At 38.8% G+C, this 17100-nt stretch overlaps 2 protein-coding genes across 2 annotated transcripts in view; one reads left to right on the top strand and one right to left on the bottom strand.

The window, feature by feature from the left end:
• Window positions 1-410: 410 nt before the first annotated feature.
• The window catches only part of LOC134800548 (eyes absent homolog 2), a 51365-nt gene continuing 34675 nt past the window's right edge, over window positions 411-17100 (bottom strand). The window contains exons 6-15 of the mRNA XM_063773033.1: window positions 15897-16001; window positions 12066-12207; window positions 10674-10833; window positions 8036-8138; window positions 7315-7483; window positions 6753-6842; window positions 6056-6273; window positions 5269-5391; window positions 4278-4399; window positions 411-3650 (exon numbers count right to left, since the gene is read on the bottom strand). Coding sequence (XP_063629103.1) covers window positions 3469-3650; window positions 4278-4399; window positions 5269-5391; window positions 6056-6273; window positions 6753-6842; window positions 7315-7483; window positions 8036-8138; window positions 10674-10833; window positions 12066-12207; window positions 15897-16001 — 1414 coding nt within the window. The 3' untranslated portion in view covers window positions 411-3468. The remainder of the gene's footprint in view (window positions 3651-4277; window positions 4400-5268; window positions 5392-6055; window positions 6274-6752; window positions 6843-7314; window positions 7484-8035; window positions 8139-10673; window positions 10834-12065; window positions 12208-15896; window positions 16002-17100) is intronic.
• On the top strand, window positions 12949-14506 carry LOC134800947 (E3 ubiquitin-protein ligase CHIP-like). The gene is made up of 2 exons (XM_063773478.1): window positions 12949-14225; window positions 14336-14506. The coding sequence occupies exons 1-2, from the start codon at window positions 13449-13451 to the stop codon at window positions 14408-14410; spliced, it is 852 nt and encodes a 283-aa protein (XP_063629548.1). The 5' UTR covers window positions 12949-13448; the 3' UTR covers window positions 14411-14506.

Genomic DNA, 17100 nt, shown 5'->3' with positions numbered 1-17100 from the left:
TTGCAATAATGGATCTGAATAAAACTCATGTTGATTAACAAGCTCTTTACTTTAAATATATTATTCATACTTAAAACCTATGAATACCACAGTCTGCAGCGATTTTGATAGCCCACGCAGTGCAAGTGTCATTTTAAACGTCAAACTTCTATGAATTTATTAAGCACTAACTGGTACTTAAGAGCATTTAATAACTGGAGTCGCCTCTAAGGGCTTACCCCTCTGCCGAAAAACTTGCACAATAGGGAGTATTACTGCAATGTTCTGCCGCCAGAGTGCAGCACTATTGATTAGTAAACCATAGGGTAACTTATACATACTCGGTCTTAGGCCCCGTGATAGCGCTTGTGACGCCCTCTACGCAGAGTTTTGCGTATAAAACCCCTAATTTATAAAATAAAACAAAATACTTCATTTTGTGAAATAATATATTTTTATTTACAACTCGAATAATAATAACTTTCGAATTAAATTTAATATTTCTAGTATAAGCCTGGGTCTGTTTTATTCTAAAATTAAACTATGTTATTTACAAATGACCAATTTTCCTAGTTTAAAATATTGCTAACTTCTGTATCTACTAAGACTGCTTACTGAAATAACGAAACATATTAGGCAGTTCAAAATATTGCTAGAAAAATAGTAAACGGCATTTTGTGTTGGGTAAAAGTAGGTAATAAATGTTTCTCAAAAAGTACAATACAAAAGATTGTCTGCTTAAAATCAGTAGAAATATGTATTTAGCTGTTTGGGCAATCAACCACGTCAATTTGAGGAAAACATAGCTCATGCTTATGCTAGTACCATCAAATGGACAATGAAGGCTAAAGTGGCGACATACATTGTAACACATCTTTGTTAACATAGAAATGAGGATGTGTTTCGATATTTTTCGCCATTTTTGCTGTGACTATCTATTTGATATAGATCTCCCTAAAGGCCTGCACACCGGTCGCGTGTGCGTAGACGTGCATGTGCGCGGTGTAATATACAGATCCTTATGAGAGACGGCACACCGCTTGCGTGACGTGTGCGTGCACAGCCTCAACATTTCAGCGCACACAACCGGTGTGCTCGGGCCATTTACTAACTTTGAAACTGACTCGGATGACAGTCCAAACTATTAACAGGCCAATTCCAACGTACATTGACATCATAATGATATCATTTAGTTAAATGCGTCTTGCCCGCGCCGATGTACGGACAACTGCAAGCGAAATGCACTATTACTTGAATGACATCATTTATTTAGAATTTAGATTAATCATTCTGATATCAGTGTGCGTTCGAATTGGCTTATATTACACAAAAAGGAAAGATTGCATAAGATTAGACCTTGAACCTCGTTGTTTGTACAATAATCGATGCAAATTATTATTCACAGTGAAAGATGCACTATTCCTATTTACCAGGCGCGCATAACTTGGCAGATGGTGATTGCATTTTTGCAACAGAGATTTACAGTGACATCAGATACCAGAAAATAATAAAGAATTCCAAACACAATACAGATTTTTTATCGTTAATGTAGGTATATAAGGATTCACTGAGCCGACAGGTTAAGCGACAAATTTAGGACCCACACCGCTTTATGAGATGACAATTCGCTGTGCCCTCATATAATTTATATAAAGGTTAGAAGTTGTTATTATTTCCAGGTCTCTGGCAACATCAAAACAACACCTCAGAAACAGTACACGTCTAAATCCTCAAACATTTCCTACACGTTTCAATAAAATAAAGCTCTGTACAATTAATAGAATATAGACTTACTAAATAGGAATGGACTCGTAGTTCTCGTTCGAGAAATCTACAGTTATAATAAATATATACAAAAAAATGTTTAAATACACTTTTATAAGTTTTTGAGCCGACTTTGAGCTTTTAAAACTAAATAATATCTAGCACAGTGACCGTGAAACTCCGAAACTAGAAATAATTATAATGTACTTATGACTGAAGAAGTCGCGGCCACTGCTTATATGACATATGATATGATATTGATCGTATTTTACAAAATTATAGCAGATCTTTTAGCTGTCTTTACAACTTACTTGTTCTTTATTTCTTATGTAAAAATTATAAATAAAACTTTTTGATAGAACGGTCAAGGAATTTAATTTCCGTACCTTGTCACAGTGACAATCAATATGAAAATCGCTAGAGACCTCATACTTTTGTCACTGTGACAAGGTACGAAATTAATTTCCTTGACCGTACACACAGACTTGGCGTTCATGTAAACATAGCAATCCAAAAAGTTGCATGATGTAGGTATGTACTAAGTAGTGGGTATATTCGCGCTATGTTTTGCTTGACATGTTTTAGCGCGTTGTCAGAAAGTGACGTATTTTGTATGTCACCGAGTATGGGCCGGTATAGATGGACTGCAATTTATATGGAAAGCGCGCGCTGACTGCACGCCGACTGCAGTTTTCGTACAAATTGCAGTTGGATTGCAGTCCGCCTGTATTGGCCCTAAGCGCCACCATAATACGCATGCTTTTGTTCAAATTTCTAGTATACAATCGGTATTAGTAAATATCGGTAATAGTATGAGGTCCCTAGCGACTTTCATATTGTTTGTCACTGTGACAAGGTACGAAATGGCACGGAACATAAATTATTTGACTGTACGTGACCAGGTCAGCGAACATATAAGAGACCATATTCAACAGTTTCTAGAATTTAACTGCCACAAATGTATCTCGAAATATCTGCGGTCTGCCATCGGTACAGTCTTAACAACCTTTATAAGATCTTCAATACCGACTGGCCCACAAACCGGCTTTAGTTCGGCTGCCTTTCCACTGAAACAGAGATGAGCGGAGCAACCAATGGCATTGGTTGTAATCGAACAGAGTGGAGAAGAGAAACCTTCTTGAGTGCAAATTAGAGTTTTAATTTAACCTAATGGAACCGCGGTATGCATGTTGTATTGTTGTTGTTGTCGTTGTTGGTGCTGTTGTTTCTGTTGAAAAGAAGTTTGCTTTCCAAAGAGAAAAAGCAAATGCGTACTTTTGCATATCGCAAAGTTTCCCACATAGTTTCTGCAATGTTACGTAGTTAGTGTACTAGGCGCGCAGAAACAACAAGAGCGTAACGAGAATGAACCTCCGCCATATAACGAAAATTTCCTTATAATTTTGTAACTTGTGTACCAGGAACACAGAAATTATAAGAAGCCCTCGCGAAGGAATTAAAGTGGCTAGACAAAGTACTAGGGACATCAAAAATTCCTTGAACATTTTATACGTCATGCTTGTTCTTGTTTCCCCGTAATTTCTACACCGTTATACGTATCTTCAATACCAGGCTAACATAACTCGTGAGAAACCCGGTTCTAGATGTAACGCTAAAGTACTGTAATGTCAAAAAGACGAGTCCTAGGGTTCTTATCTAGTTCCTGCCGAATCGGTGACACATTTTCCTCATATCTAAACGTATCGTGTACCAGGCGCGCATAAATCATAAGAAGCCCATATCGAGCGCGTTGTACAGCGCGGCGATGTCGGAGTGCGAGGAGACGCGCCAGAAGGGGTAGTTCTTGGCCTTGGCCGCCGCCTCCTCGTCCTGCCCGTCGCCGACCACCACGTAGGTGCAGCGCTCGCCGAAACGTTGCTTGATTTTCTCGAAGCAGGTTTCTTTGCCTGGAAATAAAGGATCTTAAATTAGAATATTTATCGCAAATTCTATTTCTAAATGTCAAGTTTAAGTTTCTAATTTAGCCCACAAGATGGCAGAACCTACAATGCACAAGAAAATGTACTTGAGCTGTAGAGGGCAGCACTTGCTCTGGCGTGAATTGTCAACGTAAACAAGATGGCAGACCCTCCAACGCTACTACAACAAATTTTTTGAAGCGCAATAAGCAAAAAAAATTGTCTATAATCTTACGACAGTCAGTATAGCAAGCCGATGTCCATCACTCCCCAACAGGGTAGTGCCCCTCCTGAGTACGAAGCTTCTAGGGTTCAAATTTGGTTCAAAGACCATATACAGCCATATAAAGGTATAATATCTGTATACGATTTTTGGTTGAGAAGATTGTCATACGGCAAGAACTCTCGTATTTGTATACGATACGTACTTCACTCAGAAATACGTCAGAAAAGAAGAGCTTCGCTCCTTCTGCTCTACCGAACTTCTGTACGTGGAGTATGCTCGCTTCTGACAAGCGACGAAAGAGCTTGTAGACGGTCTTACCTTATAGACGGTTTTCGCCAGATTGACCTTACTGAGAGTCGAGGGGGCAAGACAAATGTGATGGTACTAACCAGTCTTGGTGGCGGAGTATATGTTCTCGATGGGGAAGACCCCGCCGAGCCCGAACAGCAGCACCTTGGCCAGCGCCGGCACCAGCTGCGTCGTCGTCACCAGCACGTTCACGCAGTTCTCCCTGGATAACAACATGATTTTAGAAAAAAATAACAAGGGACTTGGTTAGCCGGACTCGTATTTTTTAACGACCTCGCCTATAGTTCGTTTTTTTTAGCATTAGAAAGAACTTGAAAGAAGGTAAGCGATCTTGACATGTCTTTTAATTGAAAAACACTTTTTAAAAGTCTGTAATTATTACTTTTGAAATCAGAAGAATATAAATGATCGTATTAGATTCATAATTGTTACATATTTGCCGTAACTTATTTTTAAAATGTGTTTTTCAGTTAAAAGACACATCAAGATTGTTTACCTTATTTCTAATGCTAAAAAAAACGAACTATAAGCTCGGCCTTGTAAACTTGTATAAGGCTGATTCCTTTCCTACCTTCCCGGTGCTTGTTGTATTGTATAGGTAACGTTGAGTGCGCTCTGAATTTAGTTTGAGCAGGTGTGTGCAAATATTTGGTATGAATTTTGGCCCAGTACTAATTAATAAATAATATATGAATAACTAAAAACGTCAAAATTGTCAGTCATGTTTCGTTTTAGGCTTAAATTGAACCATGAATACTTTTATTGCATGGTTCAATGTAGGTGGATTTTTAAACAAATTAAAGTAAGTACCTAGAGTTGATGGTTGGGCCATTTTGAGAGAATGGATGAAGATCGGAACGTGAAAAGAGCGTATCTGGGCCACCCAGCAGGAGGATGTCCTATCGGAGGCCCCAGGTATCGCTGGGGCGACGTGGTGGAGGCGGATCTGCGCGAAATTCGAGTCAACAATTGACGAGAGATCGCACAGGACCGAGAAAAGTGGCGCTGTCTTGTGTCGGAGGCCAAGTCTCATTTTGGGTTGCTGAGCCAATGGAGTAAGTAAGTAAGTACCTAGAGTTGATCATGTTGAGGCATTTGCAGGCCAACGTGAGCCAGTTATCCGTCGCTTGTTCCAGCTCGGCTCGTAGTTGCAGCCACTGTTCTCGTTTCGCTGGTCCTAGCAAGCCTCCAACGCTGAAATTAATAACAATAACATTATATTTCAATGTTAAGATTGAGAATCATGTACGCAATTTGAAACTACAACAATTTTGACAAGAGAGTGATGATTATGTTATGAAGAATGAGGTTGGTGACTGACAAAGGTTTGCATAGATGGCGCCATTATAGCTTTCCCCTTGTTCGTCTTGTTTTATGAGATTTGGCTTAAAGGGCTGGCATCAAGGCCATAAAATTAAAAAAGAAACAAGAATTTAACACAATTTTAGGGATTGCCAGGAAAACCTATGCTGGCGCCATATGTAAAATACTTCGACCGGCTATCCCTTCGAGCAACACCGGGAAGGGAGTCGTCATTCGCACTATTTCCCTTCTGCCAAGCACATGCCCAGTTGGGCATGCCCACAACTAGCGCGGTGCGTGTAGTGACTCTCCGTACACAAAAAGAGATCCAGGTGTGCAAGATTTGCCTTTGACGTGTGTCATTTTCTATGTATTTGTGTCGTCATTACAGATTGGATTTTCTATGTAGTGAGTGAAATGTGCGACTGTGTGCACGTTTCCCCTGAAAAAAATGGTAGAACGATTTGTACGGTAAGATATCGCTTGGGCTCCTCCCTTCCGGCGTGTCGGAAGCCGGTGTTGCTCGAAGGGCTAACCCCATTATGAGAAAACATACCTATTTCTATAGTTATTATAAGTATCCTTGATCTTCCGATACCGGAAGGCGAGCTTCCTCATCCAGTCGACGCCGCCGCGCACGCCGGGCGCGCACAGCGCCGGCGCCGCGCCCGCGCCGCCGCCCGCGTGGAACCCGTCTGATGAGAAGTTGTAGGCGGATAGGTCCTGGCCGTTGTCGTCCGCCGCCACCGCGTCTATGTGCTCCTGGTCGCAGTCCTGGGGTAAAACAGGGTTGACAGTTAATAAGCTGTGTCCATTTTGATAGAGTTAGACCAAGAAAAGTCTGCAGCAATTTTGATAGCCCACGCAGTGCTTGTGTTATTTATACATTATAATTTCATAGAAGATTGATGCTTAAAATGACACTTGCACTGCGCGGGGTATCAAAATCCCTGCAGACTTTTCTCAGTCTGACTTTACAAGCCCATCGATCGGCCCACTTTATAATTCGTCAACCTATACCATAATAGTGAATTGTCACGAAACTTACATATATACTCGTATGCGAAGTTTCAGCTCAATTGAATAATGGGAAGTAGACCTAATTTAGCTTGTAAGATTTGCCACAAACAAACATACATTGCAAGTTAAATAAAAGCTCGTATCAAACAATTTTGACATATATGCGATAAGCTTTTATTGCTGATTGTATTGATTGCAACAATAATTTTGCTGTAAATAGAAACTATGTTTACCTCAACATCATTGAAGAAGAAATGCGTATCAGCCAAGCTAAATATCATCTCTTCCATCCTGAATCCCAACTGTACTATTTGTTGTGTATCCTGAAAATACAAACATACACCTAAATGTTAGGACATAGTGTTAAACCAAGCTAAATTGGTAGCGATTTTGCTCCACATGGTGCAAACGTTATTTTAAATGTCAAACTTCTATGAAATTATGACGTTTAAATAACACTTGCACTGCCTGGGCTATCAAAATCGCCGCTAACTTAGCTTGGTCTAACTCTACAGACATAATTTTAGTATTTAATAATTTCAACTTAATACCTTCATACCATGTATAATGTTTTGTAACAAACAGACAGACAGATGAAGATTCCCTTTTTCATTTTAGAGTATGGACTATGAAACCAAAGAAATCATCAGATGCAGCACAGTGCAAGAAATACTTCAAGAGTTTATAGCTCTATGTTAAACCCTAAAAATGTTCTGCAGTCTGGCAGAAGAAAAAACTGTACAAATAGGGTTTATTTCGCCTGAATAAATGATTTATTTATTTTTTATTCTGTACCTTATTATACTTAGTAGCGTAGGTCCCAGTGAGTAGGGAGTGGAATATGATGATGGTCTCATCCAGGTCCCATATGAACACCCGGTCCGTGGCGGGCTCGGGCACGTGCTGCGCCGGCGACGAGGAAGTGTTCCGCCGCCCCCGACCGCGGGTTCTGCTTGTGCTTTCACTGGAACATTAATAAACATATGTTGGTAATATTTTGAATATTACTACAGAACATGCTTTGTTTATACCTAATGTAATGCTTTGATTATAGACATTGGTCTATGTTTGACCAGTACTGATCATGTTTAGGTCTTCGGAGAGAGGACCTACAAGATCTATTGATTTGATAGTTAATAGTTGAGAAGAAATTATCAAACTTTGTCTCCATAGTATTTTGTTAGGCCATATTCAGCTTACATTCAAACTTTTTTCTAGTAATCAATTTACAAAAGTTAGGTATCATAAGAACACAAAATCTATGATTTCTCAAAAACCTGTTCATTTTCTCTGGCTTTTACTTCCTGCAGATTTGAGTAGGGTGAATTTGCTAATATTGGTGTTGACTTGGAAGTATGAATGTTATGTTGTATTGTAACTTGTTTTATATTCAAATTAAATAGTAATGTTGTATGCAATTAGTAAAATTTTACATTTAAATATTTACAGATTGTTAAGCTTTTTATATTCCCTGGATAATCTAAACATTATTTGCAACAGGTCAACAGTGTCTTACCCCGAGTTCTCTCTGCACCTCCGGCTAGCTGCATGTATCTCATTTTTTATTGGTGATAAGGGATTGTTGTCATTCAATGAAGGGAGAATCGATGATGGCGATTCTAGAACAAAATTATATCTAAATTAGTTTAAAGCAAGCAACATTATAACCTTATAACTCAGAACAAAAAAGAAAAGTTCTCAGGCTCTTAAGTTCTTTAGTCAAAGAACTAAAGAAATCATTTTTCATAAAACAATACGAAAATGAGACCTGCGAGATTTAAAGTAGATAGACATTTAAAGTAGATACGTAAGAACAGGCCCAAATGTGGGCATATAAGTTGTAATTAAGTATAATAACGTTACCACTTTCGCTCTCTGTATCTGGCCAATCATCTGAATATATATCGTCGAGGTCACTATGCCTCTCTTCATCACTTTCCTCTACTTTTCTACGCTTATTTGGATGCATTTCATTTTCTTTATTCATTTTGCTGGGGTTTTACACTTAAACACTGAATAGGTACGGTTTTAGACTACGTATTTGTGCCAGTTTGGCGATGCCGCGTCGTCAATTTTTATGTAAAATATACGTGATGAGTAGTCACTTTTAGTAAACACCTAATTTAAGTATAATTACTACACTTTCTGTAATAAATTATGAGGTAATAAAATAAAATAAGATTCCAATGTTTTGTTTGATGTGGAAACTGACATTAGTAACAAGTTTTTTTGACAACGAGAACACTGCGGCCATTCAAACAAGTTATCCTTTTTCATTAGCTATAAACAAAATAGCGCTCATCTTATTGGTCGAGCGTATTATCATTGTATTCGATGACAAAAGGACTATTTTATTTTGATCACACTTTTCACGCTGCTAATGAAATGAAATCTAATGAAAACTCAGTGGTGCCAACAGTGCCAATCCCAACCAATAATTAAAACCAAGCCTAATGGCCAGCCCGCCCTCTACGCTGTATATCTGCAGTTACTAAGCATGCATCTAATATTTCTACTCGACAACAGATGGCGCTGCTCGTGCCAACTTTAGTTTCAGCTTTGCAAAGCCTTGTAAATTGTAAAGGAGTCAGCATGAAGTAGGTAAGTAAGGTAAAATGATAGCCAAAAGTGGTGAGAGTGGTCAAATAGATATCTATATAATAGGCCTGTTGCAAGTAGCAAAGAATCACGGAAATAATGGTTTCAAAGAAACATATATGTTAATATGATTCAAAAAAATGGCCCAATCTCAGTATAAACTGAAGGATTATTAATATATTCAATAAAATAAAACTGCAAAATTCTCCAATCGGCCATTATTACTGAAACGCCAATCAGAAGCGTTCCAAACAGTGACGTCATCAATCTATAACATATTTCTTAGAGCCACATAGACAACCTCATTGACCGAAATCCATACGTTCTCACCAAAGAGTTCGAAGGTGCAAAAAAAATGTTATTTCGCCACTAAACATTTATTACGTCCAAAAAATATTATTACACTATATAAAGGAGATATCTATTTGTTATTATCTAAATAAAATGCTAAATAATACGATATTTCACAAACAAACTTTTTTAATTATTTGGCTGAATGGAACTATCATTGCCATGTTGGCTGTCGTAACTAGAAAAAATGAAAAATTAAAAAGTAAAACCGGCGCTCGGTGATTTTCACTCAAAATTTACTTGTATCTAAATAATTCATCTTAAATTGCAACCGTGTGAGAGTTTTTGTCTAAAATGAGTTATTGTGATAAATTTTTGTAATGTATTTATCATCCCTAATCGTAATATATGGTGCTGAAATAACAATATCATTCGGATTTAAGGGAAATTCGTAACTGTAAGTATGTAAACAATGTCTACCACCCTACCACCAACTAAATAGTGACGTCACAAATGTCGTGCGAGGCGTTTTCGCGCGAGTTTTAAACTAGCTATAATAAAATGCAATTATTTATGTTAAATCTTATGAGTATAGCTGAAATATTGTGTTTTTCGGAACCAATACAAGTGTACCGACAATAATAAAAGGGATTTCAAAATTTGTCATCAGGCCTATTCTGTTTATTCCTATGTTAACAACGGTGTATTGGATTATATTTGGGACTACCTAACAATAAGCTAACTTTATCTGTAGAACCTATTATAGGTACATTATACCATTCTATGGTTGTGAACTGAATAAATTTATGTTAGTATATTATATTTTAGAAATTTTGTAAATAGTAATCAAAAATTTGCCTACCTATTTCCTCGTTTATTATATGTTATCAACGGTATCAATAATAGGTAAATGACATAAGTAGGTACGTAGGTAGTACGGGTTGTGACACTTGTGACCAGTTTACTATAAAATGTAGGTACTAGGACTTCTGCTATAGAAAGAGTGTAGAGTCGCACCAAGAAAAGTCTGCAGCGGATTTGATAGCCCACGCAGTGTAAAAGTGTTATTTATACGTCATAATTTCATAGAAGTTTGACGTTTAAAATGACACTTGCACTGCGTGGGCTATCAAAATCGGTGCATACTTTTCACGGTCTGACTCTATAAGCTACAAACATTTAACCTTGAGGAGTTTCACAGTCAAGGTCCACCAACTACCAGGAGTTCTGAAAACAGAGGAGGTCCGGATTAGAAGGTTAGGTACCTGATAACGCGCCTCCGAGATGGTACGACGTGTGTCCCGCACTGCCGCTGCTGCTTGGCGAGCTGACGGCATGGTAGGGAGAGTAGCTGGGCGTTGCGTAGTACCCGCTGTATTGGGCGACGTTGTGCTCGGCGTAGCTGCTCGCGTAACTGCTGTAGTCCTGTTAGCAATGAGATTATGACAATTGTGAAAATCACGCCAAGGAACCAATAGCTATATAATAATAATACCAAACTGTAATACTTCTAATAGTATTACGTTACGTAACCTTATTTCAAGGCCAGGGTGGCCTGTTTTCGGGAGTTGGAGCCAATTCAGATTTAACAAATTGTTATGGTTTTGATACGAGCTTGTCGAATCAAAGCAAAACAAATTGTTCAATCTGGATCGAGATCCTGGATGCCGCCAATGTATGAATTACCTAACTAACTCAATCTACCTTTAAATTCACTTCACCTACATTGTGAATGTAGGTCATGCTCTGTACCAGGGTATAAGAATCACAAAAGAGGTAGATATGATATGACACATACAGCAGCATCTTTATGTATGTCAAATTCTGTGAAACTAGTATCTAAGCTACTAGGGTATAAGAAGTCAGAAAGAAATTACTTTCTGCGGAAAGGTGACTTCTGTTGTAGACGGATTGTAGGAACGGCGATCATGATCAAGTCAAGGTAGAGATGAAAATAGAGATATTTTTCAACAGCCCAATATAGAACTCTGTGGAACCTCATTATTCTTTCGTAGCTCGTAGTTGAAATCGTAGCTGTCATCAATTTTACATACGGTCAGGGAATTTAATTTCAGTACCATTTAGTATTTCGTAAAAACCGGAAAGTCTAATGCTCAACAACATAAGACTTTCCGGTCGGTGCTACATCTATTGTCACTTGACAGTACTACTACTGCTACTTAAAGTACTGATAATTCCGCTACTCGATGCTAGATGTCGACTATGAAAATAATAGTCTTTTTGGTACCAAAACTGATGCATGGAGTGAGCACTCTTGTCTTACTATATTTCTCTATGACTGTACATATGTGTTTGTAAACAAAAATAAACCTAAACTAACTTTGCACCGACTTTGAAGTGATAAAGTACGTGAAGTAAATAAGTAGGAGCTTAGTCCGACTCTAGACGGAAGAAAAGTCACGTCCACATCCGCACAGACAGGGAGCTTGCTTAGCGTCTAGAGCCTAGTGGCTTGCATTCAGTGCGGAGTAGAAGACAAAAAACAAAAACGTTTACTTCGCGACTAAGCGACTAGCTAGGCGCCAAACGCACAGTGCGGCCGGTCGCGAAAATGTTCGTTTTACTTGGTTTTACTAAGCTACTCGCTAGGTGACTCGCTAGGCTCTAGAGCTGCGCGGACGTAGCCATAAACTTACTTGCTGAGGGAAGGTTTGTGTCAGGCTTCCATTGTAGGAGGGGTAGTAGGGCGAGGGCTGCGCGCCGAATCCCGAGCCCGGCACGGAGCCCACGCCGCCGACGCCGTAGCTCAAATAGGTCGGCGTCGCTTTGCACGACGACCTGCAATGAACAACATTTAAATTGAGTGGTTCTACAAACGTCAATGTCAAAACATTTCTGTAAAGGGGAAAAATAAAATTTAGTCTGTCCTGTCAATATTTTACCATTTTTAGTTCTAACGCACTGTTAAGAGCGCGACGCATGAATGAAAAACAAGATCATGTTTAACACTAAATTCGTGTACCTATTACTTTAGTAAATATGTAATCAGGAATTTCCTCGAGTCCGTCTGGGAAATTATAATTCCTGTCAACTAAATCCATCCGCCCGCCCCGCCACTGACCCAATCCCTCAGCGCCCCGATCACTCAACCTCACAGCACATCAACCCCTGATCCAGGAACCCCTCGATTCTGAACCAGCAACCCTTCAACCGCCATTCCCCGACCCCTTAACTCCTAAGCCTAACCCCCGATCAGTAGCCTTACCAGCTTACCACGAGTTTGACATTGATATATTCGCTAGCATGTGTGTAACTTACCTCCTATGCATCTCGCTCGTACTAACCTTAGTGTGAACGAGATGCATACAAAGTTACATTTAGATGCATAAGACGTTAGCGAATATGTCAATGTCAAACTCGTGGTAAGGCTACAGTTGCAGTACATCAAATTGGTGGTTTTCGGAAGCAAATGCTCGAGTTACTTTAGTAAACCACGAAATCACTTAACACGTGCCTTTAAAAATTGAGGAGTTCCCTCAATTCCTCATGGATTCCATCATCAGACCAGAACCAAAAATAATACGGAAACATCTTGGAGGTAACTTCTTCCAAACAAAAAAGAATTACTCAAATCGGATCACAGGTGCCGGAGTAATCGCTGAACATACTTACATTTAAAGAAATCATCATCATTATCATCAAAATAATCATCATCATCAGGTCTACTTCATCAAATTGGTGGTTTTCGGGAGAAAATGCTCGAGTTGCTTAAGAAAACGCCCAAAACACCATGCATGTGCCTTTAAAAATTGAGGAGTTCCCTCAATTCCTCATGGATCCCATGATCAGAACAGAACCAAATTAAAATGGGACTAACTCGGAGGTAGTTCCTTTCAAAAAAAAAAAGAATTACTCAAATCGGACTACGGATGTGGGAGTAATCGGTGAACGTACATAGAAAAAAAAAAATAGCCACAACCGAATACAGAACCTCCTCCTTCTACGAAATTGAAGTCGGTTAAAAATTGCGTAAGTAAATAGTTTTAGATTTTGTTGAGCGTATAGTGATAATTTGTAAAATGAGTAAGCGAAAGCATAATAATTTGTATTCTACCGCAAACCTTAGCGACAAAGAATTGAAAGAAGAAGGAAACAGACTTTTTAGTTTGCGTCGTTACGAAGATGCTATAGTTTATTATACGAAGGCTATATTGGCTATAATAAAGAATCCCTCAGTTGCCACATACTACACAAAAAGAGCACTATGCCATCTCAAAGTGGAGCGCTGGGAAGCCACTTGCCAAGACTGCCGCCGCGCACTTGACTATGCCCAGATCAAGGGACACTTATTTTTGGGACAAGCTCTGGTGGAACTTGAGTTATATGATGAAGCTGTCAAACATCTTCATAGAGCCGATGACCTTGCCAGAGAGCAAAAACTCAACTTTGGTGATGAAATTGCTGCACAGCTCCGTATTGCCAGGAAAAAGAGATGCAATGTTCAGGAAGAGAAGATCACACAGGAAATTGAACTTCAGATATATCTGAATAGGTTAATAAGTGAAGACATGCAGCGTAGAAAAAGGAAAGCGTCGAAAGGAAAAACGGCGAATATAGAAGAAGAATGTAATAACTACACCAGCGAGCTAAATAATTTATTTGCCAAAATAGATGATAGGAGAAGGAAACGTGACGTTCCCGATTACCTATGTGGGAAGATAAGCTTCGAAATACTGAGGGACCCGGTGATCACGCCGAGCGGCATCACTTATGAGAGGAATGACATTGAAGAACATCTTGAGCGCGTCGGCCATTTCGATCCACAGACGCGCGTGGAGCTAACAGCAGATCAGAGGGCCTACCGCGAACCACGTTCGACGTGTTGCCTCTGTGTCGCACTTGTAAATTAGTACGTAAGTGTGACAGGGAGGCAACACGTCGAACGTGGTTCGCGGTAGACCCTCAGCTCATCCCTAACTTATCGATGAGGGAGGTTGTCGACTCCTTCCTTCAGGAGAACGAGTGGGCGCTTGACTATTAACTGGTTCAAGTTTATCTATGGGTAATCAAGTTTTTTTCTATTGTTGTTTAATTTTTAAGCAGGTTTATTTTAATGTTAGTTTAGTTTTGTAGGTAGTTTTATTTTAATTTTAGGTTACATTTATATTATTGTCTTGTCTGTCTTGTCTTGTCTTGGGTAATCAAGTTTTTTTCTATTGTTGTTTAATTTTTAAGTAGGTTTATTTTAATGTTAGTTTAGTTTTGTAGGGAGTTTTATTTTAATTTTAGGTTACATTTATATTATACGCTGTATTCACTTTATAAATTTAATTTCCTCGAAATACAACCACTTGTCTCATTTGTCAGTTTAAATTGTCATGTTATAATATAAAGCTGGTTCATGGTCGCGTGTCGGTGGAATTACCCTTCTGAGAAAGCATCAGTCTCATTGATTGTATAAGATGCGTCTAGGTTGCCAACGGCCGATAGAGATGGGCCGAATATGGAGTTTTTCGGCGCCACTAGGTGGGTTCTCTGTTCGTAATCGCTTTTCGCTACATACGGTTTTTCCCCGTGTTATCCGCTACGCTCGTAGCGCGTAGATCGCGCTGGCACTGAATATGTTAAGAGAGACGCCACTGTATATCTACTGATACATATTTATTTTTTCACATTTTATGTATGTTTTTACTTATTTTAAAACCATTGGGTGCATTGGCTACTGTAAATAAATATTTTTTACAGTACATATGGCCCTATTTTCCCGCACTAGTGCGTAAAATAGCAATTTTCGTGCGTATGTCAAAAGTTTAAAGGGCCATATGTACTGTAAAACGTTGTACGATACACGTGCGAAAAGGTAATTCGCAACTCGTGTCGATTTAAAACACTCCCTTCGGTCGTGTTTTAATTTATCGCCACTCGTTTCGAATTTCCTCTTTTGCGCACTTGTATCGTAAATAACTAATCTATTCTAAAGTAGCCTATTATAGTTATCATTCTAGTATTCTTTCTCTTTCTATGCCAACTGAATTATAAAATTACATTTAATATTAAAAACATCCGTGTGTATAAATGAATGTAAATATTGTATTGATTTGTAATAATTATTTTAAAGACCATATATAAATCCAAATTTAGCTGGTCGGTCTTTAAAAAGCAACAATCGCAGCCCCATTCAAATATCAAGATAAGTCAGAGAAAAGACAAATATTATCCGTTGTTAATAAACTGGATCTATTATATAGCTTCAACTAACTTACCTATTCAACACAAGAATAGGAGGTGAAGAAATAAAAGATTCTTCTTATTTTTATAATAGTTAACTCAGCAGTCTCAGCACTACTGGTAGTCACTGTAATTTACTCAGACGTACATCCATAGAGTTCGTCCATTCCATGCTAAGTCGCTCGCCAAATTTCACATGAATTGGCTATAGCGTACAGCCGTACATTCTCTGCCAAGAGTGCCAAGTTGCAAATTTAGCATGGTTATAGTGAAATAGATGTATCTGTAGTAATCCATACCTGTTATTAGAGTTGTGCGCGGGAGGGTACGCGGTGTAGGGCTGGTTGTACAGAGTGGAGCCGACGTACGAAGACGCCGCGCCGCCGCCGCCATACTGCTGCATACTGTTAACAAAGGATAACGTTACATTTAAAAGAAGAATTTATTACTTGATTGGACTTCTAGTTGAGCATTTATAAAAGTTAAAATGTCTATTAGGTATACAGTCTGTGCAAAACAGAAGAGTCATAGAATGTATTGGATCCCTTATATTCTACGACTCTTCTCTTTCCACACAGACTCTACCAACATAATTACGAGATATATAGGGACTTTTTGATGGATATATTCGACGCCTGGTCGGCAAGGGGTAGAAGAAAATATAGTGTCAAATTAATTGTCAATAGGTATCACTTCAAATCCTCATTGAGGAGGCACACTGAAAGGTTAGGACAGATGTCGCCCCAGCAATCCGTCATTGTTTACGATTTGTGACAAGCGTATGGTTGCGAATTTTTTACTAATACTTGCGATTTATCAAGAAAAATGTATTCATTTATGACTGTAAAGGAACTACAAACCGAGCTTCGAAGGAGAATTGCTACAGTTGGTGGAAAAAAGGCTGATTTGATACAAAGATAATCACTTAATATAGGTATTTGAGGTTATCTTGTGTATTTTACCGTTTATTCAAATTTTCGAAGGCTCACGTGCAGTTTTTCCTTTAATATTACAAGTGTTCGATCGAAAACAAAGCTTTGGTGTATACCTGGATGTACAAGAAGGCGAGGCGTTTCATATACGCCGCCCTACGACACTATCAGATAGGTACCTACACAAAGTCGTGATGCGTCTGGAGTACAGCATGTGTGGCCAAGCCATGCCCTAAATGATGTAGGTACTATTCATTAAAACTTAGCTTACCTGTGTATTCACTCTTTCCAACATATTTACCTCCCTAAAATGCAGCCTATAAAATCGATATTTGTCATTTGCCTTAGTTTTTGATACCTAAAGCTTTTTCTCACCGATTTATGCATATCGGATATCGGGTCCTTGGGAAAAAAGGAAGATCCTATATTTCCACAATTTGTCGCACAATATTGGAGTATTTTGGAGAAAAAGGAGAATGTTTACAATTTATTTGTAAAAATGTATGTGATTTGACAGTGACAGCCGACAATAATGAAGGTGCCGCCTGGCGGGATAAAATGTCAGTTTTTC

The sequence above is a fragment of the Cydia splendana genome, chromosome 20 (assembly GCF_910591565.1).
Source record: "Cydia splendana chromosome 20, ilCydSple1.2, whole genome shotgun sequence".
Taxonomy (NCBI): domain Eukaryota; kingdom Metazoa; phylum Arthropoda; class Insecta; order Lepidoptera; family Tortricidae; genus Cydia; species Cydia splendana.
The sequence above is the reverse complement of the archived record's forward strand: the minus strand, read 5'-3'. Positions and strand labels throughout refer to the sequence as shown.